Here is a 27,589-nt window from a genome sequence, read left to right on the forward strand (position 1 = left end):
TCTGCATTCTTCTTTTTTTAATTACCTTCTCACATTTCCGGGAAGCAGGCGCGTGATTGGTGGACACGTCACGACCCACTTCGGCGAGTGTCAGCGAGCGAATCGGCTGTTGCGCGGGAGAAGCGAGAGCGGGCAGAGCAGCAGAAGAGGAGATAGAAAGAAAGAGATAAATATATATATACGGATGTGCGCCTCTCGCTGCTCGGGAAACGGGAAAACGTCGGCGATTAGTTGCCAGTTGATGTGTATGGCGTGTCTTACTCGTGGATGATTTGAAGAGTTTTTGGTCGCGAGAAGAGGTTCGTGTCAGATTTAATCGGCATTAAACGGAGGCTCCTGAAAGCAAGTGACGGCAATCAAGATTACCGTGTTCGTCGTCGTCCAACACGCGCTAGCGGCTTTGACGGCGACGACGACGGTGGTGACCGTGGCCGAGCGGAATTTCATTACTCGAAGGAGAGAAGGTATGTTACCGCATGTAATGTCGTTGTCCCTCTCCCGACCGCGCGCGCGCGCGCTAATGACCTCGTTCTAATCATCGCCTGGTTCCTGGTATTGCGGTCGACTTGTCGCCAGGGTGTAACCGATACGTTTCGCTCGCTCGTTTAGATTCGGATTCGCCGTCGATTGCGACATATGGCAGTGGAATCGTCCCCGCCTACGAGGTCGTATTTGTTTACCTGTTGTCAATTCGATTTGGTCAATCTCAGGGCCTTTATTCAAGCGACAGTTTTGTATTGCTCTTATACGGCGCACAAAAGCCTGCATTGTCTACAGGTACACATAGACTGTAATTTGTCACTTTTAGTGTATTTTTCTGCTCATCGAAGTGAAATTTAAGAATAATTAGGTAATTTAATGGACGTTAAATATCAGTATATTTCGTAGACAACAGAAAAGATTACGAGACAAATAAAGATATTATGAAAGACTTAGAACTAATTTAAGACTTTCCCTATATTTTTACTGCATCTAGGGTCGATTGTTTCAACTTCTTGGTAAACTTACCTAGCAGATAAATATGAGACAAATGAAATGAAGATAGACACATGCTTACTTGGTAGATAAGTTTACCAAGAAGTTGGAACAACTGACCCCTAGTCATAAATTTCTGCCTATTACTCTCACTTACATTTTGATTAGGAATAATAATCTATAGAATCTTAAACTTTCTCAATAACCTACTAACTCACCTTACTCCAATAGGAACCCCATTTATTCTTATATCATTTATAGTCAATATTGAATCTATCAGCCTAATTGTCTGACCTATTACCCTGGCTATTTGCCTAACAGCAAATATAATCGTAGAACACTTACTTCTATCTAGAATGATGTTAGTCATTTAAAAATATATCTCTTGTGTTTTTTTTCCACCTTTCTCTTATCTATAAAGAGAGAAAGTGGTTGTAGAGTTCTTTTTAGAAGAAAAAATTTGACATATATGTAAGTAAAAAGAAATTTTAATTACTATTGATTAATATATTATTTAATTTATTAATATATTTACTCTTCCCACAAGTATCAGTATCTTTTTGTCTATTTTGTTGTGTATTATCTGGTTATAGGTCGTTTAAGTACAATGTAAATATAATTAATGTCTTAGCAACAGCTAAATTATAAGCTAGTTTTTTTAATATCTTATCAGCTTTTCCTCTTGATAACTATATAATTTCTGTGAGTAAATTCTTACATGTTTATTTTTGCTAAATTTCTATTACTAGATTTCATATTATTTTACTTTACATCAAAGAATATCTATATTTAACAAGATACATTTGTGTAATTGCTTTTGCTTACTGAAATATATTCGATAAAAATATATTTTATAACAGATCATGTCCTTCTGCCTTTATTTATGCCAGTTTTTTTTTCTCTTGCATTTTAGGGAATTTTTTCAGAGTCTTAAACACAAAACTTTATGCTTTATTGTATAATGTAATTATATACATTAATATTTACTGAAATTTGTTGTAGATCATCGATTAGCATATATTTAAATATATTTAAATACCTGAGTTCTCTACCTGAGTTCTCTTTTATAAGAAAGAATTATTATGGATCAAGACGAAGTTGTAAAGAATTTACGTTCTTGTTTGATATCATGCAAGGGTGGTATCAAGTTAGAAAACTTAAGAGGTAAATATTAATTTTATTTATTCACAAAACAATTGTAAACATAGTTATTTAAACTTTTACGTTGCTTTAAATCTGCTAATGACTATGTGTTTTACCTATAACTATTATGCTTATTTCTATCAATGTTGGTTTAACTTTAATCTCGGTTTAACTTACTCTTTTTCTAATTCTTAGAACTAGAAAAAAATGAAGAACAAGTTAAAGATTAAACTTAATTTAAGTACTTTGGTAAAAAAAACATTAATCAATTTGCTGCAAATAATTTTAATCAACAAAAAGCAATTAAATTTTTAGTGATTTTTTAATATGATTAATTTATACATTGAGATCCAGCGAAAAATTAAAAACAAGAATTAGTATTAATGATTCACAAGCAATTTTTAAACCAGGGTTTTTTCCTGCTGAACGCAGCCACTCTCAAAGCCTGATGTAATCATTTTTTAAATTTTTATTTTATAGCGGACTATAGTATGGTAGCAGGAGAACCATTACCTTTTAAACAATTCGGATATGCCTCTGTTGAAGCCTTTATACGTAACATCCCAGATGTTACACTAACTAAAAAAAATGGAGAACTGTATGTGGAAGCCTTACCCTCCAAAACAACAGCGCATCTTACAAAATTAGTTTCACGACAGAAGACACGACGAAAAATACGACCACAACCAAAAAAAGTAAATACTAGTATTTTATATTTATTACAACTATTGTTATTATATATACACACACATGTTCGCGCGCGCGCGCGCGCGCGCACGCGCGCACACACACACACACACACACATTTTCCTAATACGAAGATTGTTTTACGAAATATTTATTTTAAAAAATTATCTAATTTGAGTGTTTCATAGCATGAATTGTTAGAATTCAGAACTTTGTGCTTGCTCTGAAGTTATATTATATAATATTGTATTATGTATTTTTAGTGGACACCACCTCGGCATACAAAAAATTTTTCATCTGGTTATAAAAGTAATAATCTGAGCAGTGGCTTTCAGTCTACCAGAAATAATTATGTTAGTTCTTCCAATTCCTTTACTAAATCCACCCCTGGCAAAACTAACTTGTATACAGATTTCTGCAGGTACTTACCTAAGTTAGTATCTATTATATTATATTTTTGTTTATTATTATCGTTATTACTATTGTTAAATATAATGTTGTTTATTAAAGTAAAAAAATGTAACGTATCAATAATAGGTATTGATTTGATATTGACAGTAAGTAGTGATTTAAGTTTGCCTTTATTTACGATTTGATGTTATTCTCTATAACTAATTTAATTACAAGTTTTTGTGATTAAAATGTTTATAAGCGTAATATATGAATAATTTTATCTATTTTAGACCTGTACCTCTTATGGAAGCTATAGTACAGCGTCCATTATTATGCAATAACACGACACTGAGCTTCCCGCCGACTACACTACCAAGCACCCCTACTAAAGTGAGTACAGGTTCAATATATGGATTCGAATTGATTTTGACAACTTTTACTAAATCTGCCTCGTTCATGCTGATTCATACTTCATATTATTCACATGACATATATACATATCATTCATACTTTCAGAGACTGAATGATAAAGTGACAAGTTCCATTATAGGGACTATAAACCAAAGTGTTAATAATAATAAGACTATTGAAAATTTAAGATTAAAAGTATTAAATGACAATATAGCAGCTTCGTCTGTGATAAATCAAAAACCAAAGACTGTAGAGTTGAAAACTTCAAAACTAAGTGAAAGGCTCAAAATTACTCCTCCTGTAACGCCTTTATTACCGACTAATAACTACGACAGTGGTTCAACTACACCTGCCCCATCCATTTTTGATACACAGTCGGTAAGTAGAACAATATAATTTATGTGTGTTAAAACACTGCTATATAAAATATATAGGTAATATATGAAGTATATAATATTTATAATTACATTTCAATATAGGTAATTTATGAAATAAAATTTTTATGATTATTTTCGATTAAAACTCAAAAAAACCATTATATGTTCTAACATATTGTATGTTTGAATAGTTTGAAGTAAAAAAAGCATCCATATAAAATATTTTGGACAGTTCGAATTTAATTAGGTTTGATCGCATTGTTTACATTTTTGGCACTCAGCATCTTTGCTTTCTCTTTTTTGCTTTGTAACTTGAATATATATTTCGTTTCAACTGTACAAAATTTAGAAGATTTCGAGCAACAAATTTACTGATTGATCTATACTTAATGTTATTTCATATCTAAAGTTAGAACGGTTTGGACAGTAAAGAAGATTGGAAACGCAGAATGTATTGAGTAATTTTTACAAGTCTTCTAATATATCAAAAAATTTTTTAGGTTTAAATAATTTCAAACTTTCGAATTTGAAGTGAATTTAAATAACTCGAACATACTTTTATTTCGAAAAGTTTTAACTCTTTGACGATCAAATCGTTCAATTTTAAGTCTATTCTGTATCGCACAATCACCTGATAGAAATTACAAAAGTGAGCAAATTGTTGTGCCTCTGGGCATTATGGGACACAGTTTGGAATCGTTGCCAGAGTCTCTTTGGGATCAGGTTGCACTGAGTGATAATGCCGAGTTTAGAAAAGATATATGTACATATTTGTTTCAAACTCTTTTTTACACTTTACAAGTTGGTTTTTGGGCTTGCAGTATTATAAGAAATCTTAGCGAGACAGACAGTAGTAAATCCGTTATAATAAATGATAAAGTATAATAATCTGTTATAATAAATCGACACGTATCAGTCCACCACGAAGTCAGAAGATTTAGGGTAGCAATTGGTGCGTTGCCTGGTGCAACATCCGGTGTGAAAGCTAGACGCGTGAGGTGTCACCCGACACTTTTATCGCTTGTGACATTCTTGATGTGAGTGCATCTCGCTCATTTACTTGAATATTTATGATTTTATTAGTCGACATCTAACAAACTTGTTTACTTTTGTGATTTTTACTCAAGTTATATAGAATTGACTTTGAGAACTTGATTGATTTGAACAGTCAGAACTATTCGATCAATAATTTAATGTTTTCGAATATTACACTTGATACGGCCTTGATTCGTACGTGCGAATTGTTTTTATGCAATTTTATTACTCTCACAGGTTGCACCATCATTCGAGGTTCCCGATCCTCGGAAAGAGTTGGAGATTCGTGCCAACATGTTAAATTTACCATCACCAATTTATAAAATGTATTCAAAAAAAGAGAAACATTCTGCTAAGATCACCATTTATGCCAGCGTGAAAGTAAATATATCAATTGTGTATATCTGACTGTCCATTATTGGAAGATGTGATTTTTTACATTGCTCGATGAATATCTCAGGTTGGCATACATACATTCCATACATTCCCGGAGGACGCGATGACTGAAGAGGAAGCCGAGAAAATTGCAGCACGTTTGGCTTTGGTAAATCTTGCTAAGGAATCGTCGAGCCCCGAGGTGACGACTGCCGACGCGGAATTGATGAAAAAACGCATTTTAAACATTATAACAAGACATCATGGTGGGGTCTTCATGCATTTACTACCCGAATGTTACAACGAACAATATGGAGAGGCTTTGCCCTACAATTGGCAAACGATCATTGGAGAATATACAGATATTAATCAGGAGAAAGGTGTCGGGAATTCCACAATACTTTGTCTAACCTCTCCAACTTCGAAAGTAATATTCAATATATGCGTGTATTTTATTTGTTTCGATGATCACGCAGATCGAAGTAAGCATTATATTTCTATTTCTTTTATTTAGCGATCGGAAAGTAACTCCGTGTCATTCCGAGTCTCAGAGAATGCCTTACCGTCTAACAAGAAGATACAATTAAGTCCGATTGGATCTGCCACACCTGACATATTGCCAGTACCCGATGCGGCTATTTGGCTAGTGTGTGCCACTTGCGTTGTAAATACTGTCGAAATTTGGGTTCGGCTTTACGATCAAAATGTAAGTATCCGATCATATCATTCATTATCTATTCGCTTTTTTTCTGCGAGCTTACTCTCGCCTTGTTTTTCAGAACGAATTTGTTGATATGACAAACGAAATGATGAGGTATTATGATCAAATGAACGAACGCATCTCGCCAGTGACATGCGTGCGTAATAATTTCTATGCTGTTTTGGAGGAAAACTATTGGCATAGAGTTCAATGTATAGATTTTAATGACGAAACGGGAATCGCCACTGTTTTCTTTATCGACGAGGGAATTGTGGAACAATATAAACTTGACGTTCTACATCCTTTGGACAAGAAATTCTGCATTCTTCCATGTCAAGTAATTCGTCTGTTTGAATTAGCCTTACATTAATCAGATTCTACATCACGTATCTCACTATGTGTGTTTCTGTTTTGATATTAGGCCATCAGAGTAGGTCTTTACGGATTGAAGGACTTCCGCGATTGCGATCAAATAGTGCCAGAGATCGAAAATCATCTGTTGGTTGATCAAGTATTTAATGTGAGAGTACATGGTAGAGAGGCCGATGAATATGGCTCGTACGTAACGGTGACTTTTTATGACACTAGCAAAGATGACGAAGATGTTGATATGAATCAAATACTAATCGACAAAATTTTGGAGAATATGGCTAACGCGTGCAAAATGCGTGTAATTGTCTTTCAATTTATTACTACTGGATTTTCTGTTATTACTTTCTTTCTTATATTTGACTGCCTTTTTTGTAGCCAGGACAATTAACCGAATTGTATGTTACGCACATAGACGAATATGGTAAAATTTTTGCTCAGTTAAATTCGTTTACTAAAATTATATTGAATAGTATGCAAATGTCTGCGACTAATGCGACGTTAGTGAAAGCTATTGCTTTCACGAAAACATATCTTGTGAAGTGGAATTCACAATGGTACAGGGCGAGAGTGACCGATATTCCTAATGAACAGAAAGTAGCAGTATTTCTAATTGACGTCGGTCGAAAAATTTTGGTATCAAGAGACCAACTATTTCAAATGGATAGAGTCTCAAATGTTCTGCAGTGCATTCCTCCTCAGGTATAAAAAGAATCAATAATATATTTGTCGAATTTAGATTGAATATTTCCTTGACATTTCATGTGGAGATAAAATTTTTATATTTATGTTTGTATATGAAAAATCAGGCGATGCAGATCTTTTTGCACAGCATTGATCAGTCGATGTATAATAAGAGGCTTGAGACAAGATTTCGTGAATTAGTCTTGGATACAGATTTGCTTTTAGCGAAAGTCATAAGGATTAGCACGTCTGGAATTCCAGTGGTGGAAATTTTTAAAAGAGTCGGACCAAGTAACATGTTGGCTTCAATAAATACATCATTGATTTATGAAGGCGAACTCTCGAAGTAAACATTTTATATCTATTTTTTTCTTATAAAATAAACTATTTCGATTATTTGTATGCACACGCTCTAGGTCTTTGTATTTTATTTTATTTGTCTATTTTCTGTTTTACTATATTGACTATGTATTTCTAGCGCGCGCTACATAACATTACTTACTATGTTATGTAGTTCTTTGTATAAATTTAGTACTAACTTTATAAATTTGACTAAATAACCTTCTATATGTAGAATCAATGAAGACGGGAACAATAATAACAAGTCTAAGAAACGTTTGGATCGCATGAATTCTCGCGCTTCAGAACCTGTTGGAAAATTGAATCCACCCGTAATTTCGGATATTGGCCAATACTTTGATGTCCATGTCGCATTGGTCGCGCATCCAGGACACTTTATTGTGCAACCGTTAAATGATGCTGATGAATTAAAAGTACGTAAAAATTAATAAGTCCTTTTAATATACCTATGTATGTTAAATACATTAAAACTGAATTGAGAAAGTATATTCCCACGCTGGATCTTATTTCCAGGCAATGATGATCGATTTGCAAGATTGCTATGAGACGAATGATAATCCACCTTTAGAGTATGTCAGTGAAGGCAAACTCTACGCAGGAAAATTGCAAAATGAGTGGTACAGGTATGCAACGTATCACTTTGTAATGCTTTGAAAGAAAAAAGTAACAAAATATTTTATTCATTTTAGAGTATACGTTACTAACATTATCAATGACAATGATGTATCTGTGTACTTCTGCGACTATGGCGACGTGACGATAATATCCCGCACCAATTTGCAGCCGTTGAAGAGCAAATTTTTAAAATTACCGTATCAGGCGGTAAAGGCTAAACTTGTCGGTAAGAAAAAAAACATCTTTCAGTTTAAACAATTTTGTGACTTCCGCAAGAATTTCTAACGATGATTTTTAACATTAATTAGGAATAGAGCCGATAAATGTTGACTGGACAGTGACCGATTGCGTCAAATTTAAGGAATTAGTGCTCGAAAAAAACTTTGTCTCTGTAATCATCGAATCAATGTTTGACGATCTCTCACCAGTTAATGGTACTATGTTGGGATTACGATTGATTGACGTCAGCACAGATAAGGACATTTATATTGATAAACTATTGGTAGACGAGAGGCGTGCCAAATATATTGATGGATTTGAAGGGCTTCCTTCTTAGCTCGTTACATTAGTCGGCAAGCAGAAATATTTATTTTCTGTACGATATTGTTATCCTTCTATGACGCCATAATAATGGATTGCTCATGTGCGATATGCACAAATCTGTCGTACAAGGATAACGCATGAATTGTTTCTAAGATTTTATTTTTTTCTCCCGGCCAAAAGCATGGCGATGCATTGGCCGCGCACATGAGCTTTACAAAGATATAAAAAATGATTATTTTAGTCTTATGTCAATTAAATTTATTTTTAATTGTTATTAAAAAATTTTCTGTTTCTTAAATATAAAGATATACGAACAAGATTACACGCACATGGCACAAACTTGTCAAAGTTTTTTCATTTAAAGGCTTGTTTGCGATTATTATATTTGGATTACGATAGTCTTTTTTTTTAACGTTTATCATTATTATTAATTATACTTTTGTTATCCCACATAGACAGAGATGTAATTACTATTAAACTTATAACGAAATGCAGTTTATTTATGAACAAGTTTTATTATAATTTTGTTATATTTTTTTAAAGACATTGATTTTATATGTCGAGTATTATTCAACGACTATTATTCAATTATATTGTTCAACTTTGCAGGGTTAATTCATGATATTAAACGAAACAGTATGATTGTTTAACGACAAAAGATTGGCTGTGTAACATATTAATTAAGTAACAGCATTCCATATATATATAAATAAAAAATAAATACATGTATAGTTTCTATATATATACATTGATACATATAAAATACACACACACACAAAATATATTGAATATGACACGATTAGTCGCTTCTAATACGTGATCTGACCTCTTGAATTGGAATAATTTGTTTACTTTTTTGTCATATATTGTAAGCGTGTTATTAGAAATTCTCATGTGGTTTATTTGTAATGAATTTTTATTTTTCTATTGATGTGCAACTAAAGTTACGATGTATAAAATAAAGTTTATGTACAATAATTTTTTCCATGTATATTTTATTCCTTTTTACATATGTAATTAAAATATAAAATATCGTGTAAAATTTTGTATGATGCGTTGATTGAAGATAAATCATCGTCATGTTAATGGGGAACTAAATGTAAGAAAAGAAAATTGCATTCTAAAGGGGACCAGTACAAAAATAATACATTACCGCTCATTCTCTATGAGGAATGTAACATTGCTCCGGGAACTATCGCTTTCAACCACTTGAACGGAATCTATCTCTTTAGCAACCTTAATGTTTTTACTCAAGTTTGATGTTTCCACGATATAAGTACCGGCGCTGTCTGGAGAGCTTACGTGTGACGACTCGCGGGAGTTTGACTTTTTTAAGGGAGCTGTCGAATTATAAAGATCAAAAGAGTGAGCCGGACTCTTGGATGTAGTCGTGAAGCTAGACTGCGTGTTACCATTTTCGAGGAAACCTTGGGATCTTTTGTAGTTTGCGGTACGGTTTTCTAAGAGAATATCGTTTCGTTGAAGTGCGACGTTGTTGGATGCATTGGTCCAGGATGCACAGTACTCATTCGCGCTAGAACTCTGTTTGGTTTCAGCAACATCATCGAAAAACATTGAATTTCCGAACAATATCGAATCTATCTTCTCGATAATGCAGTGCAATCGATCCCAGCTCTTCTTTCTCCAGTTTCGCTCCATTTCTCTCGAATGATGCGGCATCGTCCATGGTCGCTCGTAATCATTATTTTCAATTTGTATTATCGTATGATTGACTGTGGGATGATAAGACAGAAGAGGTACTTCTTTCTTTTCTGCTGTGCAACTAGGTTTATTCTGTCGAGATGGAGGACAACTCGTGGGATTCAAGATTACTTCGTTACCTCGAATTTGCGACGTATCTTCCATAAGATGCAGGCCAACGTCGCTGCCGTTCGCGTTTTTATTGTACCTCAAGACACGAACTGACGTAGAACTGCCGAATATCGAATATACCAAAACATGATCGTAGGGATGATAATCCACGCAGGTAATAATCATTCTAACCGAACTATGTTCATCAATCGTATATTTGGCTACTTGTTTACCTGTCTCCAAATTCCAGATATTTAATACGGATTCCTCGCTACCGCATATAACAAATCCACCGCAGGGAGATATACAGGCTTTTAACTGTATTCTATAAAGAATAAAGAAAAATTTGATAAATTACAAATTTTAATAAAAAATTAACCAGTGCAAGACAACAGCAGAATAGAACGAAAAAGGGATAATGATATGAAACAAATATAAAGTATTATTAGTGAAAGAGATTTGGAGAATTGTTGAGACAAGATTACAATGATGAATAGAATAAAACAAGCAGCTAAAAATAACCATGGGAAAAAGTGTCAGTGAACAATATTCAATTAACTTAAATTGAAATAGAAACATCAAGGCATATGATAGAGAAAAAACAAACACGAATAAAAAGAGAAAATAGAATAAGGAAATAAATATTTAAAAAATGCCGAGAAGAAGTAAAGAAAAATGGAAAGAAGGCAGCACAAGAGAAAGAGTCCATCTTAAAATATTAAATATTGTCTTCGCATGTCATATGTAAAGATATATAAAAAGAGCACGAGTGTTAAGAATGCATAAAAAGTAAAAATATGCCTTTGATTATCCAGCCGTTTGTATTTCTGCAAGACCACGCCGGTTGCGAGATCCAGCATTCGTAGACCGTTGTCTCTCGAATGCACGAGGAGTCTGGACTCGAGGGGATGTAAGACGATCGTGTTGATAATGACACCCTGAATTTCGCGGACTTTTATCTTTTTCAAGATACTTCCTATTATCTTTGGTGGTGTTTTATTATCTTTGCGGATTGTCCAAAGGATTATCAATCCCATGCTGTCGGCGGTAATCAAGTTACCGTTTTTTTGAAAGACCATAGAATTGACGAAACCTTCGTGGCCTTCCAATTCCTGGCTCAGTTCTCGCTTCCCTGATCTCTTGTCGATCGCCCAGATGCGAACTATTCGATCGTAACATCCTGTCGCCACAATCGTCGCATTGTTGGGCCCGTACTTGGCACAATAAACATACGAAGGATGCGGCAGCATCTACAATAATATATTTATTTTATATACATTTATTTTATATAATACGAATTTTTTCCTTGAGACGTTCCTTTTGCACATAATGTATTTTAAAGACTGCGACACGGATTATATTATGTTTCAACAAGTTTTACTCAATCTGGCGTATTTTTTTAATAAATAAATATATAAACATTTAAATAATAATCGTATATACATAAATGGCTCTTAATATTAAAATAATTGATAGGATAAATGCTGATAAAGCCAAAGCTGCAGGTTGTTGTTTGCTTGTTGTGTATTTGATTCTAGGAATATCTTCAATACAAATATTTCGGCCATCCTCAGTATACAATATTCTTAATCTGTTAATCACATAATTAGGAAATCGATCGTTGTCAACATGATCCTTCGTTATACATTGTTGTTTGTTTTTATTTTCTTCCCATTTTCTAATGATTAAAACCGGACAAGTAAACAATAACCAGCTTTGGCCCTATCAACATTTATCCTATCAATTTATATTTCATATATATCTATATATATAATACGTATATGTCTTTATAGACATATATGTATATATACTATATAGAAATACTCTAATAGAAAAAAATTAGCACAAATATATAGGTATGTTAAATGTCTACCCTGGTGGAAAAATTTTTCAGAATTTTTTAGTTTTTCTCAGAATTTCTGATAATTTTTCCGATTTTTTATAAGAATTGGAACGTTTCTCAGAAAAATTCAGATTAATTTAGAGAATTTTTGAAAATATTTCTGAATATTTTTAACAATTTCTGAGAATTGATACATTTCTTAAAAAAACTTAAAGAAAAATTGTTTCTGAAAATTATTTCTAAGAATTCCCAGGTATTTATGAATATTCCCGTAGGAAAAAATTATGCAAAAATTACTGTACAAATATTGCATATTTTTGTTCATAAATTTCTGCAGTTTTTACAGATTTTTGTACAAAGTTTTCGCCTTCAGAATTTTTCTGCAGAATATTTTGCAGAATTTTATGTAATGCTTTCTGAAATTTTTTACCTTCAGAAAAAATTACATAAAATTCTACCAAATTATCTGCAAAAAAATTCTGAAGGCGAAAACTTTGTACAAAAATCTGTAAAAACTGCAAAAATTTATGCACAAAAATATGCAATTTTTTGTGCAGTAATTTTTACATAATTTTTTCCTACGGGAAGAATTTTTGAAAATTTACGAGAATTAAAACATTTCTCAGAAAAAAATAAAAAATGTAATAATTTCTGAAAATTTCTAAACATTTTTTATTATTTCTAAAAATTTCTGAGAATTTATGTAAAATTTCTGAATGTTTATGAAAAAGTTTATGAGAATTTATGAGAAATTCTGGAATAATAGGAAAAAATTATGCAAAAATTATATATTTTTGTGCATAAACATTTCTGCAGTTTTTACAGATTCTTGTACAAAGTTTTCGCCTCCAGAATTTTTCTGCAGAATATTTTGCAGAATTTTATGTAATGTTTTCTGAAGTTTTTTGCCTTCAGAAAAAAATATATAAAGTTCTACAAAATTTTCTGCAGAAAAATTCTGAAGGCGAAAACTTTGTACAAGAATCTGTAAAAACTGCAGAAATTTCTTTTACTATATTGCAAACGAAGTAAATATTTAATTTTATTAATCATAAAAACTTTTATATGTGATCATTTTTAGTAATTAATAATTAACTTTTTAATATTTTTATTATAGAAATTGTTTAGACTCAATGCTAAAATAATAAAGAACATTTTTGTTCAAAGTGACTTAACAATTACATGTAGACTGCACTCACAATTTTTCATGTCTAATTTTGAAACATTCTAAGAATCTCATCCAATTATTTCTGAAAAAATTGAAAAAATTTCTAATATTTCCCAGAAATTTTCATATACACAGATTTTGAAATATTCTGAGATTTTTTATTCGGTTATTTCTGAAAAAATCTTATTATTATTCAGAAATTTTCATGTGTAGAAATATTATGAGAATTCTTATCCAATTATTTTTGAAAAAATCGGAAAAAATTTTTAATATTTTTCAGAAATTTTCATATATACAGAGATTGAAATAATCTGAAAATTCTCATTCAATCGTTTCTAAAAAAATCTAAAAAATTCTTAGTATTCAGAAACTTTTTTCCACAGAATACTGCAATATTTTGAGAATTCTTATTCAATAATTTCTGAAAAATTTGAAAAATTCTTTATATTTCTCAGAAGTTGTCATACATAAAAATTTTCTGAAAAAATATGAGAAATTTTTCCACCAGGGTAAACTGTTTAAAAGATATTTATGTCATCTCCCTGAAGGATATTAATACAAATCCATTATAAATGTCCATAAAAGATATATCTATCCATCATAAAAGTTAAATGTGATAAAATTATATGTCTAAGGCTGGTAATCATAGTCGAATCTTATTTCAAGACAATCCTAAGTCGTGTCTTAAGATGATAATACGGCTCTGTGATTGGTCGAAGACAGCTTAAGACACTGCATAAGATGTATACATTTAAGTTTTTATTATAGTAAAAGATAATTACATAAAAGTTATGAAAAGATATAAATTTTTTTTGAATGTGCATAAAATTTAGTAAATAAAAATTTAAATAATATACAGAACTTGATTTAAATAACTTGCATAGGCTTAGGTCGGTATTCAAAGTCAATATTAAAATTTTTATTTAACAAATTTTATGTACATTCGGAAGAAATTTATAATATTTTTTCTTAACTTTCATGTAATTATCTTTTATTATAATCTTTTATACTTTTTACTATGTTTTAAAAAAGCATTTACGAGTAATCATCAAAGAAGAATAAGAATAAAATCGAATGAAGATACAAAAGATAGATTTGTAGATATTATCCAGTATTAAGCATCTATAAAAAAAAGTTATACAAACATTTTTTAATAAAAATTATACATTTTCATGACATTGATGTCTAGACATTTACAAGAGGCTTTTGTTGTATGTGGACAGTATTGCGTAGTTACCTCGATGTGCTGCACGATTTGATTGTGAATATCCCAGACACGTGCCGTTTGATCCGCGGACGTCGACAACAGGTAATGGTCGTCGCTGGACCAGTTTAGAGAGTACACGAAAGTCTTGTGACCAAGAAATCGAACATGAGTCTTGCCGATTTCGACCTGAAGTCAAAGTAAGAATAAACACATCTAGTGAATCAAACGACAACAGTTTTTAATTGTATTGGTGCATTTAATTATATTGATGTAATTGAATTTTATGACCTTAGTTTTAAAGATAATTATTTATTTTTATTTTTTTTTTCACTCTTCTCTCTATGCGATTTGTTTGCGATTTAACGCACCTCATAAACGATAATCGGGTAATAGTACTCCTCGGAATGGACGCAGGCCAGATACTTGCCGTCGTTGCTGAAGGCGACGTAGAAGCAGCCTTTCTCGCTCACTTCCGTTTCGAACATCTTCTCGTTTGGGATTTTACACGATTGAGCGGCCAGTCGCGCCCATTTAGGGAGACCTATCGATTCCGACGTACATTTCGAAATACCTTGCGAGTTTTGTGCGTCATTAAAAAAATCGTTTATTGGCAATTTTTGATGAAGCACAGGCTCGAATTTCGGTGATGAAACTGACGTCACTGTTACCAGAAGACTACTGGGATACCTGTCCCTGTTGTTCGATTGCCACCAAGTATAAACCTATGCAGGATTAAAATACAACAATGAACTTTCCCAGTGAACACAGTAATATAGCAGCAGTGTAACAGCAATGTAACCGAATATAACAGGTTACGTTACTCTGAAATTACACGTAACTTACATGTAAGTTACAATTTGCGACTCAGCAATATAACATGTTATAATTACATGTTATCTAACCGTTACACAACAGTTACAAAGAAAAATAAAATAAAATAAAAATTTTATTTTTTTAAAATTATTTTTATCAACAGCACATACTACATTTAGAATAAATTTTTAATAATTAATTAAATTTAAATTATGTTATTTTTTTTTATTCTTACTTGCCGCTGTTAGGTTTGAACCCGGGACCTTAGGATGACGAACCTTGTACTCTACCTGCTACACCAATTTGACTCATCGATATGGGTACTTGTTATTGTCTACATAAACCTATATGTTATAATTGACGCAACTATATTATTTTTTATAAAAGCAATTAAATTTTGCAAAACATATTAAAAATAAATAGCATTAATTTATTTACTTATTAATTTTATTGTTAAATTTATCTTTTTCCATAACCTTAATAATTTGATGAAAATTGCGATCTATTTAGCACTAATCTTTGAAGCGTTCAAATGATTAATTAGATGGTTAACTATTATATAGATCGTAATTCTAAGAAAGAATTGAATAGTATACATTTATTATTCTGTTTTTGTTCAGCACATGATGAATTTCGATTTTGTGCATTTTTTGTTTGCAGTAATTGTAGACAAACCGTTATTTTTGAAAACATTATCTTTATAATAATTTTTTTTATTATTAAATAGATCTGTCATTCAGGATGTTATAATGTCTGATTTCTGAGTCAACTACGACGCATCGTTCCGTAATAACATTGATACGAACGTGTTATGTTACAATTATACAAATTTTGTTGAATAACTGTAACGCCAAAACGATGTATAACAGCTAGATCACTTGCGTATAACAAATATTACGTAACAGGTTATTTCCATGTCATATAGCACCTACATATCACAAGAATAACAATGTTAAATTACATGTAACTTCCATGTTATATTGCCGCTATAAAATGTGTTTACTGGGTTTATACGATTTTTGTATAAATCTGCGTAAATTCCCGAAAACGGGCACTGACATAGGAAGAAACACAGGTGATTTGCTGATCAAATTATAGAAAATTTGTGAATTACAGACAAAGAAAAAATGGACGCAATTTTCTTCGCATTATCTTTTACTATATATTATTTAAGGGAATCCTAAAATCGTCTGTTTTACCGACAGAATTGTACAATGTTTGTTTCAATGTTCAACTTTTTATTGCATTTACAGAATTAAAACTTCTTTTCCACAATTAAAGTATAGACGATAACAGTGTGCGGACGTAACGATTTCATACGAAAAATAAAAAAAAATTTTTTTAATTGTCAGGGTCTGATGTGGACTCGTAACAAAATGTGCTTAATATAAAAGTTGTGCATGCACCTTGTACGTATAAATCAAGTCAGATCCGTATATGAGTGAACATTAAGGAACAATACTATGCTTTCAGATTGAGCATAAAAAAGATTCACATTGGTAAACATTTCGTGTCTCAAAAGAGCAATCTGAAAAATTTTGTTAAATTCTTAATTGATATGAAATTTACTTCATAAGCTGATATTAATACATAAACTTTAATTCTGTAAAAGGATTTTTTAATCTATAAAAGAAATACATACAAAATTTTGTTAATGACGTGCACAAATGACACATTATCGACCTCGATCAAGTTTGACGAGCATCCCCTTAAGACATGGAAAATTAATTTGTAAATTTAATACAAAACTTATAAAAGTTTTCTGTTATTAAAAACAGATTCAAAAATTTCGAGTGCCTTGCATCTTGCATTATCTTTTACTTCTTTAAATAAGTAAACTTATTTTTTTGTTTCAGAACATTCTACTTACAGATTTAATCTAAAATAATCCGTTAAAAGTATTCTTTCAAAATAGTAACAGCATTAACATAATACTTTAATTTTCGCGTAAAAATTACCATTTCTGTTGTTATTTTGTAACAATAACACTTTTAATGTCTTATTTTAGATTCTATAAACTAAGATATCCTGAAAAAAATTAGAGTAAAAATAGCAGATTGATTCCTTAAAAGTTATCACATCGTGGCAAAGCTCAATTTTCGGATTTGTCTTCAATGATAGAATGTTTCTATATTTTTATTAAGTTTTGTAAATTGCACAAATTAATTTTTTACATCTTAAATACCCACGTAGCACAAAAATTGCAGTTACATTACATCAATGTTGCAACAAGGTTGTAAAATTACAGCAATATTGCTATAACGTAATTGCAATTTTTGTGCTATGTGGGTATAATGTAGTAAATAACATCTAAACAGAGAGAAATGCATTTCTTTTTCTTAGAAATAAATTCGTAACTTTTCCCTGGCAGAAAAATTTTCTGCAAAATTCTAAAAACCTACAAAAATTTACAAAAGTGTTCTAATTCTAGCATTTTTCTGTAAAAACTGCAGAAAAATGCTAGAATTGGAACATTTGTAAATTTTTGTAGTTTTTTAGAATTTCGTAGAAAATTTTCCGCCAGGGTTGCATCCAATTTAACCATACAAACTTTTTGTTCTTTCTAGTCCCTCGTCTTTACATTTAGTTTTATACAAAAGAAAAAATTGCATTCCAGAAGTTACACGGTCTTTCTTTTTTTACACAATATATCATGTTAAATTAGATGCAGCCGACAATATAATTCAATATTTATAATGATGCCCATGCGAAAGGCTTTTTAGTTCAGAGAGCTATAAATTTTGATTGTCACAAAGGCTCTTTCATCGAAGAAGAACCCAGGATGTGCATAGACAAAAATATGTCAAAATATTCTTTTACTAAAAATTGATAAAAAAATAGTTTCGGCACGTTGTAACAATTAAAATTATCGAACGTAAATGGCAGCACGCGAGAAACGTGTTGTGTTGGATGCAGTCGAGTTAAAAAATCTAATTTACGATGAATCAAAGTAGAATGAAAACACATGCATATTCAACTTTTAAGAAAGATCTAAAGAAGTTTAAATTGCAACTATAAAATACTAGATTCCTTAGAATAATGATCGGTGAATTACCTCGCATTTTTGTTTCCCATACTTTCTAAAGCTTTGCCTGGGTTTATAAAGTTGCAATCGCACTTTTTTGTCAGTATGAAAAATGTTATTTATTCCTACAGGTTTGAGAAACGCCCAGGCAATTTTTTTCCAACATCCCTCGCTACCTGAAGAATTGATTGTGAATTATTAGATTTGAAAAGGGACGGGTAAATAATTTTTTTATTATTTTTAAAAAATAAACCCACTGGCTAATATGATATCTTAATAGAAACTTACCAATTTTGTCGTAATTGTGGCTCGCGTCGGCAAAGCTCAGGAGCTCTATCACTTCGAAGAGAATCACCACTTGTTCGCCCTCCTCGTATCTCATGATCGCGTCGAAATTGTGCTCAAAGATGAGCTCTTCTTCCCAGACCGGAATCATCGATCTGTTCTTCTTGAAGTCGAACTTGCCGGTGATCATCGGTTGAAGATACACGCTACCGTTCTCCGTGATGGTCTTCTTCAGGTACGAGCCCGTGCGAGCTTCGACGATATGCACCCGGACCATCGGTCGTCTCACGTTCAAGTAATCGACCTCCAGCACGTCCGCCCGATGAATCGTCACAGAGATAAACTTGATCTCCTCCTCCTTCTTCTCCTCCTCCTCCTCCTCCTCCTCTTCCTCCTTCTGCCTCCTCGCTTCCTTTTCTTGCTTCCGTTTCTTCTTCTTTCTCTTTTTTCTGACCCTCGCGTCGTCGGCCTCTGCCGAATTCTGCGAATTCGCGGCATCCCTCGCGGCAGATGAATCGACGCTGACGAGGGAAGGGTCGTCGCCGGAAGGGTCTATCTTCCCGAACAACGACCGGTCTCTCCTCCTCGGGGACCGCTCTCCTCCAATAGGTTTAGACCTGCGGTGGCTGCTCGAGACTCGCTCCTCGGAGGCTCGCGAGCTCGGTGAGCTCGGTCGAGCGCGATCGGTGATGATTCTCTCCAGACTCGCCGCTCCTGCAGACGAATCGGCTTGCCGTCCGACGACGACGCGGTGGCGGTGATGGCTGCTGCTGCTGCTGCTGCTGTTCCTCCGACTCCTTCGAGGATCTGCCAAAGGTCTCGCCTTCGAAGAACAATCGTCGCTGTCCCGCCGCTGAGCCTTTCTCGACGAGGAGCCGGTGAGCGCAGCCTCCTGCACAATGTTCGAGGAGCGGTCGCTCATCCTCCGCATTTCGATCTTGGTTCTGTCCCGATTATGATCGGTCTCGATCCGGAGCACCTCGTCCTCGTTATCGGACACGAATGCTGGATTGTCGTAGAGGAGGCTGGTCCGCGGCGCCGGTACCGGTGTCTTGCGTAATGAGTTTTCGATCAACGGGGACGCGTCGTCGCTGGTTGTCGTCTCGGGCAATCGGATCACCCCGGCGTCCTTGGACCACCTCTTCCGGGCTGGCCTCCTTGAATCTACTTCCGTCTCATTCGTCGCGCTCGCTACCGTGCTCCATTGCTTCCTGCGTCGCGGTTTCTCCAGCGACTCCACCGCCGCCATCGAGGGCATTGAGTCGTCAGCAGTGTCGTCACGCTTGCTGCGATCGGCGTTTCGAGATGTTTCGCTCACGAAGCTTCGCGAAGAAGCCTTGGAGCTTTGCGAGGATCGCTTGTTGTCCGCGAGATCGTTCTCGTTGTCTCGTGGCTGCCGGCGTCGGCCCGACGATCTTTCACTCCTGCAGTTGTGAACGTCCACGACGACGTTCATCGTTGTCTTCGCTTCGTTCTCCGTTGATTCCTCAAAGAAGGAGGAGACGTTACGCGATCTCCTCAATCTTCTCCTTGCGGTCTCGATGGACTTGGCCATCTCTGCAGCTCTGCGAAGTCTCTCTCTCTCTCTCTCTCTCTCTCTCTTTGAGGCCTCGTTAAGAGAAAGAAGGTCGCTCGCGAGAGAACATCGCGTGTGCTCCAGTTGTGCGAGAGTCGATCGATCGCTCACCGCGATAACATCGCGGCCTTGAAAGAAAATAATTCTGTCCTCGTTGTAATCTTTATTGTGATATTCACATATATGTGTAAACTTAAACTAAAACTCGTAATATGAATATACTACGCTATACTGCATGTTTGTTGGGAGAAGCGCGTTACTAACCAGGCGGCACACCAGGTGCGGGAGTGTGTACTTGACTACGCTCATCGGAGGCATGGATCGATCGATACGAGGACGACGGCGGCGACCACCAACTCCGAACTCGAAACTCGTATCGTTTACGAACCCTCACTTAACGCGTCTTCTCATATTCTCTCATTTCTGCGCAAACAATTCCCGTGTTTCAATCCGTGAAATGTTTGCATGATAAAATAGGAAATGGAATTAAAAAATAATAAAAACCGCCGTTACTACGATATTATTCTTCTTAATACTTCTTTCGAAAATTATTTCCATTGCTTCTTTAGAATCACTCTGCGATCGGTCCATTATCGCTTTGTTTCATTAAATTTTTATTTATAATACATGAATTTGTCTTTTACTTTTTTGAGTTGAAACGTAACTCGCCCCTTCCACTTCTATATTAATCTTGTGCAATCACACATCGAAAGCTATTATTTTCTCAACTTCGCACGACTGTTCTTTTTATAAATTCTTTGTATTATATATTTTCTCTATTTAAAATGAAATATATCCAAATATATCTCGAACTCTTAGAAGTGAAAGTTTCCGTAAACACGAAATGCAACAAAGAAAACAATGAGCCCAAATACGAAAAGTAATTTACGTAGTTGAAAAACAACTTCCTTTTTTTGAAGGAATGTGCCTTAAAACAGGTAAAGTAAGAAAAGAAAATAAAGAATAATCTTTTTTTAAGCGAACTTAACAATTTGCGAAAACGTTGAGAAATGATCGTTTGTCATTAATGCCTGCTTTCAAATCAATTTAAATCCATGTTTCCAATGACAATCGCTGAACTATACATATAGTTATATTTAAATGTGATTATAATAAAAGAAACTATTTATATTATAAATAGAGATTTAATCATAGAGTGTGATCGTAAAAAAAAGGATATTTCTCGTTAAAATCCTGCGAGAAAAAAGGATCGATATCATTAGCTTGGTCTCATTCATTTTCTTTATTTTGTAAGCAATAGGTAAAAGATGAAGTATCGACGAATCAATTAAAAGCGATAATGAACAGTTCTTATGGTCAGTCTTTGATTAGAGTTTATAATTTAATTATTCATATATTTATAATAACATAAAATATATGTACTATATGTTATTATAACATATATAATTTAGTAGACGAGTTATTCGACTCATTCTTTCATTTAGCCAAATTAAATTGTAATTATGCCACATTGGTAACATTACAGTTAAACAATAGCACAACGTAAATAAGAAAAAAAAGGAAAAAGAAATAAAAATAAAATAAAAAAGATAACACAAAATTTTATTGATAAACAAATTCATTGAATAATCAAACGTTAGGTCCTTTTCATTTCCAGGCATAGTATAATCAAACGTCAAGTCCTTTCATTTCCAGACATAGTAAGAATATGATAAGTCGTAAGCACATCAATAGCGTTTTTAAGTTTGATCTTGAACACCTCGGAATCATGTATCATTTGAATCAGTACGCTGATGGAATTGATATCTAGCACGATATCGATGAGCTTGTGAGGCATAAAATTCGGATATGCGTTATAAATCAATGGATACAAATACGTTCCTATTAACCGCTTTTGGGCCTGCCGCGACAAAGTGGACAAGTATGAAAACTCAAGCGTATGCAGGTTCTGTTCAGGATTCATCATGTAAGAGTTTCTTAAACAAAAAAAATTTTTTGGAGAAAATTAATACGCGATTTAGTATGTATTATACATATATGTATTATACAACACAAAGTGGGAGGAGAGAGTTATTGCGGATCTTGATGCCTAATAACTATTTTTGCATAAATTTTTCAATTCATGCAAATTGCGCGATTTTTTATGATATCCTAAAATGTTCATTACCATCAATATTATTAATTTCCTAGCAAACAATATATCATTAATATAATGTTATTATAATAATATTTTATAACGTATAATTTCAAATATGTAGTTCTTAATGCTGTATACAAAAATTATTATGAAAAATATTTGAATAAAACATTAAAAATAATGTTTCTATACTATAATTGTAATGTTTAGGTTTAGGTTTAGGTTTAGGATTAAGTTACAAAGTAATAATTTAAAACATTTATGTCATAATGTTTATAAAATTTACGTGGAACAAAGGTTTTAAAAATTTAATTTATATTCCTTATTTACTGGGTTACTTGTCAATTCAATTTGTAATTTATGATATTGCCGCTTTACTTAATTAGAACTGATGTGTTTCAAGCAAGCAAATATTTGGCGCACAGTTCATATAAACTGGAAATGCTAAAATTTATGCAAAAATTATTATCAGGTATCAAGAAATATCCGCTAATAGCTTTCTATTCTCTTATCCGACACTTTTATCGTTCAATTTTCAGTTAATATTGTTTACAAAATAAATAGTTACAATAATTTTTAATTACTAAGTCAAATCCCCGACTTAATATTTAATTTGTAAATTATAATTAAGTGTTTAGTTACCGTAAAGTTACCATAAAAAGTATTTTACATCATTACGTTTAAACACCGAATTATCAGAAAATTATTATAATACGTGAGGTCTAAATATGTAAATTTAATATAGATAAATTTTTAACAAAAAAATTTGTGACAATGATTAGCGTAACGATACTCAAGATATGTAACATTAAAAGTTAAAAAATCAGTTAAAGGTTATAATAAAAATCTCATATTGAAGAGTTTAATGCAATAAGCAATTAACTCCATTTTTTTAAATTTTACAGTAACTTAACAAAAAACTATTGTTAAAAAACATTATTTAAAATATTTTATAAACACACACACACACACATATTTTATATATATATATTACTCGTTCAACTTTCTTTATGATAAAATATATTTATTTATCTATATAAATCCTGGAAAATCCGTTTTAAATTTTTAAATGACTGTATATTCAAACAAAACAATGAAATTAAAAAATAGGAAAAATGTTTCTTGAATCTATCATTTTTTGCTATGTATTATATTCCGACTTGTCATTAAAATAGAATATGATTAAATATTCGAACTTACTTCGTTATTTAACTGCTACGAATGAAAAATCAGAAAATAAAAATATAGAAAATGTCCTTGTTTTGAAAGCACAACAAGCTAACTGACTTAAACTTGCAAAGTATCGTGTGAGGAAGGATGCGGAAACGAATGATGTGCTATAAGTAACTTAACTTAAGCACCTCCTACAGTCCTAGCTACCAATACCTGAAAATAAAAGCAGAAAACAGAGGGGAGTTAAAATTAAAGGGCAGAAAACAGAAGAGAAAATAACAAAAGCGAACGCAAGGAAGATCTAGAAAAAACATTACAGAAAAAATCGAAAAAGAGAAAAAATTTACTGATGTCTGTTAAGTACATGCGTGAAAAAAACGACATAAAATACTAATAGTAATATTAACAAAACAAAAATATTATTTTACATGATTGCAAAACACATATTTGGTTCTTTAGCCGTTTTAACAAAATACAAATTATTTTCTTTTAGAATATTTATTTGTTAAAATATGTAGCATTAAAATCCAACTAAGATAGGTCAAAATAACTTATATTAATTATTTATAATTAAATTTAACTACGTTAACTTATTAATAGTTAAATTAATTTATAATAGCATTGTTCAGCATCACGTTGTTATTCAATTCAATAGCATCTGTTTCTGCCTGTCGTGTTAATTCCTATATAATAATAATCGATGTTTGAAAATGTATTTGCGCACGTAGAGTTAATTTAGACATTGCCCAGTGGTGCAAAATCTTCTTACCACGTTAATAATATTTTCATATTCCTGTTCGCATTGTACTATCAGTGCGTTCCTCAAACCGCTTGAAAATTCTTTAGAATCTTCCCGTTCATCCAATTTCGGGAAAGCATCAGTGAGATCTGATTCGTCATGCATCTTTAAAGTCTTCATTTTTAATCGTTGTTCCCTATTTTTCGCTTCTATTACTTTTTCGCGGCGCGTTTCACGATCAAGAAGCTAAAGAAATTTAGTGTACTATACTAAATTAATAGTGTTCGATTTATGTAAATAAATAAATATACTTTTCATTCACGATACATATTACATTGTGATAAATTAAAACTAATCTATTCCTTTTGCTCGTTATAAAGTAATTTTCTCCAAAAATCTTTGTTAAATTTTTAAAAGTATATTAAAAATTTATATAATTAAAAAATAATAAATAATGAAATAAACTCTTTTTCATTTATATAAGAATAAAAATTTAATTATTAATTATATTTATATTTGATATAAATTGATATAGTAATATGAAATACGTGAAATAATTTTTTCTTACACTCTCTAAAAATAAAAAAAGAAATACATTTTTTATTAATCAAATATTTACCGCAGTTAATAGTAATTTATCATTTTTTTGATTAATAGTCAAAGCTTCCGAAAATTCGAGCAAATAAGTTGAACCCTTTTTATTCGCCACTGCAGCCAGTTGACCTTGTTCGTGCGCTCGTAAACAGGTCAAGCTTTCGTCACAAACCTTTGAGAGAAGGATTATAAAATCTATTATTAATTATTAAATTATTATCGACAAAAGATAGCTTAATCAAACACCTTTATACTGAGAACTGGGCTGTCCTGCTGAATTAGAAAATCCCATACGTCTAAAGTGCCGTCAACTTTGATCAGGAAATACACGGAATAACGTGTAGCACTCCATGCACCACCCGTTAAAAAATCTCGATGACCGCTGAAGTTTGGACATTGTATACAAAAATAAAAGTATGCGAATTTCTGATCCTATTGTTTAAACTTACGGTGTCCATGCTATACAAGATTCTCTACAGTCTTCAGACCAAATTCTCGAGGTCCAATCGCCGACCGTTAAAAAGTTTTTTACAAATGTTGGGTTTCTCTCTAGACTTATGACTGGCCCATACTGAGCTCTAAATCTAGTTGCGATTTTTTCACCGGGTGTTTTACCTTTGCGATTACCTGATATTACAACACCTAAAAGACAACAATTATTTTCATTATTTTCACATAATCTATTTCTTTTCTAGAGAGAGAGAGAAAGAGAGAGAGAGAGAGAGAGAGAGAGAGAGAGAGAGAGAGAGAGAGAATAGAATTCTATTTAAAATTTTATAAACCATATATTTAAATATTTATATGTGTATGTATCTAATTTATTTTATTTATATGTATTTATATGCATTATATGTATTTTTCAAATGCTTTTCATATTAAGTATTATATTTTTATAATAAAACTATAAGTAAAATTATTTTGAATTCTAACACAAATTATAAATTAAAAAATAAACTTCATGTAATGTGTTTGACGACTGCGTTTACCTGTGATTTATAAAATAACTTATGAAATAATATTAAACTCGAAATTCTTTTTCCTTTTGTGATTTCTTGTCTCTTCCATACAAACTTATAATACATTCAAATTTTTTGAAAAATAATTCTACATAATACTCAATTCTTTTTACTTTAAAATTTAATGGAGTATAATCTCTCTCTTGTTCAATATGTTATCACAAAATTTTGAAAGATGATTACTTATAAATTTATATAAATATTATTCAACAACAATAGATTTATTGTACCATTTTCCAAGCCACACATAAAACGCGTTCCCATCGAAGGTTCGAACTGAAGAGCCGAGATACCGGTAGCTTTGTCCACGTTCTGATTTTCTGGCTTCACTAAATCTATTACCAAAGTCTCCGTTGGAATTAGCATCTTTCTAGTATCCCACCATTTTATCTGTAAAAAAAACGACGTATATTTCAATGTAGATTCATTGTCGATGCAGTAATTACAATTTCGTGCGAGATTGCACCTGTCCATCTTTTGAGGCGCTGAAAAACTCGGTACCAGTCTTAGAATTAATCCATAGAGTCTTATCACAGGGATCTCTGTGGCTAAACTCGACTGAGCTAGTGTCCACCGTTTCTGGTCCCCTTCTAATATCCCAGCAAGCCACTTGCCCAGTCGTCAGACCACCCACTAAAATATTGCTGTCCTTAGGATTGTATTCCAACGTCAAGATTGGGCAAAAAGGTTTTAGCGTTACATAAGGATTATTTGGATTTTCTGTAGAATAGTTTTTCACTAAATACATCATATAACAAACAATCTTAATAAATTTTAGCCTACTCAACACACCTACTTCCCAGATGTACGACGTGTAATTGCCGCTGGAGATATTTTTGTAATCGGCGTTGCAATAACTAGCCGCAAAGCGATTACCTTGGTCAGGTGACCACGATAGATGAGTGATTTGTCTTTTCAATGTTAAAGGATCGCGGTAAACATTCACCGTACGTGAGGAAGCTCTTTGTCTCAATGGAATCGTCTCCATGTCGGCGAAATAGTGTTCGTAAACGTTGCAAGCATTGTTTTGCAAAATGCAATGCTCTATCGACTTAAAACGAATATTTTGTATAAGAGTGTATAAAGTAATTCTAATAGCTTTAAAAAAACCTAGAAAAGAAATAATATTTACAGGTAGCAGTTGAAGCATCGTATGAATATATAATTCATCTTTCTCAATCTTGCGTCTATATCTAACTGTTTGTTCCAAGTCTTTCATATTTATATCCTTCGGCCAGCCACCCTCATAATGAAACATTTTGTTGTCCTTATACGTCGCAGTAGTAGTATTCACCTGAACAAATACATACATTATTTATAATAACTTTGCTGTATATTTTTCTCATAAATATCGTTTAACAGATATTTGTACCTCGTGAACTGCATAGACTTTACTGCATTGCGTAGCGTGTGTCACAGGATCCATTCTAACATAATTATTCATCAGCGCTGGATTCGATTTGATTTCCACTTCTATTTTATCTGAGTCGGAGAAGTTACATCTCTTCCCAAAATGCATTCTCTTCTTTGTATAAGTGTACTCCATGGTGGGTGTATATGTATGAGCGCGCGT

General features: G+C 32.6%; 3 protein-coding genes and 1 long non-coding RNA gene across 14 annotated transcripts; 2 read left to right on the forward strand and 2 right to left on the reverse strand.

Moving 5' to 3' along the window:
- Positions 1-85: 85 nt before the first annotated feature.
- Positions 86-9,645, forward strand: LOC105831815 (tudor domain-containing protein 7). Of its 6 annotated transcripts, XM_036284621.1 has the most exons (19): positions 86-464; positions 610-777; positions 1,397-1,446; positions 1,978-2,139; positions 2,599-2,813; positions 3,069-3,238; positions 3,489-3,588; positions 3,715-3,987; positions 5,259-5,402; positions 5,482-5,823; positions 5,911-6,102; positions 6,176-6,433; positions 6,518-6,766; positions 6,844-7,167; positions 7,275-7,495; positions 7,724-7,922; positions 8,023-8,132; positions 8,199-8,350; positions 8,433-9,645. In XM_036284621.1, the coding sequence occupies exons 4-19, from the start codon at positions 2,058-2,060 to the stop codon at positions 8,678-8,680; spliced, it is 3,279 nt and encodes a 1,092-aa protein (XP_036140514.1). In that variant the 5' UTR covers positions 86-464; positions 610-777; positions 1,397-1,446; positions 1,978-2,057; the 3' UTR covers positions 8,681-9,645. The 6 variants fall into 6 exon arrangements, with proteins under 6 accessions (XP_036140514.1, XP_036140513.1, XP_012527688.1 ...); XM_036284620.1 differs by having other exon boundaries at positions 610-1,446; XM_012672234.3 differs by lacking the exon at positions 1,397-1,446.
- On the reverse strand, positions 9,646-22,015 carry LOC105831814 (jouberin). Of its 3 annotated transcripts, none has more exons than XM_012672232.3 (7): positions 18,824-22,015; positions 18,566-18,711; positions 15,066-15,419; positions 14,728-14,883; positions 11,281-11,729; positions 10,080-10,804; positions 9,646-10,007 (listed from the first exon to the last, which is right to left on the reverse strand). In XM_012672232.3, the coding sequence occupies exons 1-7, from the start codon at positions 20,373-20,375 to the stop codon at positions 9,817-9,819; spliced, it is 3,573 nt and encodes a 1,190-aa protein (XP_012527686.1). In that variant the 5' UTR covers positions 20,376-22,015; the 3' UTR covers positions 9,646-9,816. The 3 variants fall into 3 exon arrangements, with proteins under 3 accessions (XP_012527686.1, XP_012527685.1, XP_012527687.1); XM_012672231.3 differs by having other exon boundaries at positions 9,646-10,804; positions 18,824-20,524; positions 20,661-22,014; XM_012672233.3 differs by having other exon boundaries at positions 9,646-10,400; positions 10,509-10,804; positions 18,824-22,014.
- Positions 10,546-11,135, forward strand: LOC114255513. Its single transcript, XR_003626772.1, has 2 exons — positions 10,546-10,654; positions 10,730-11,135. It is a non-coding gene; the product is annotated as an uncharacterized LOC114255513 (long non-coding RNA).
- A 154-nt stretch (positions 22,016-22,169) lies between the features above and the next one.
- On the reverse strand, positions 22,170-27,586 carry LOC105831812 (dynein intermediate chain 2, axonemal). 4 transcript variants are annotated; one of them, XM_012672226.2, is made up of 10 exons: positions 27,389-27,562; positions 27,149-27,310; positions 26,809-27,067; positions 26,483-26,736; positions 26,247-26,406; positions 25,450-25,642; positions 25,247-25,382; positions 25,026-25,172; positions 24,437-24,652; positions 23,512-23,880 (listed from the first exon to the last, which is right to left on the reverse strand). In XM_012672226.2, the coding sequence occupies exons 1-10, from the start codon at positions 27,560-27,562 to the stop codon at positions 23,848-23,850; spliced, it is 1,734 nt and encodes a 577-aa protein (XP_012527680.1). In that variant the 3' UTR covers positions 23,512-23,847. The 4 variants fall into 4 exon arrangements, with proteins under 4 accessions (XP_012527682.1, XP_012527680.1, XP_012527681.1 ...); XM_012672227.3 differs by lacking the exon at positions 23,512-23,880 and adding an exon at positions 23,993-24,350 and having other exon boundaries at positions 26,483-26,649; positions 27,389-27,586; XM_012672225.3 differs by lacking the exon at positions 23,512-23,880 and adding an exon at positions 23,993-24,350.
- Between the last annotated feature and the right edge of the window lie 3 nt (positions 27,587-27,589).

Source organism: Monomorium pharaonis, chromosome 3 (genome assembly GCF_013373865.1).
Source record: "Monomorium pharaonis isolate MP-MQ-018 chromosome 3, ASM1337386v2, whole genome shotgun sequence".
NCBI classification, from domain to species: domain Eukaryota; kingdom Metazoa; phylum Arthropoda; class Insecta; order Hymenoptera; family Formicidae; genus Monomorium; species Monomorium pharaonis.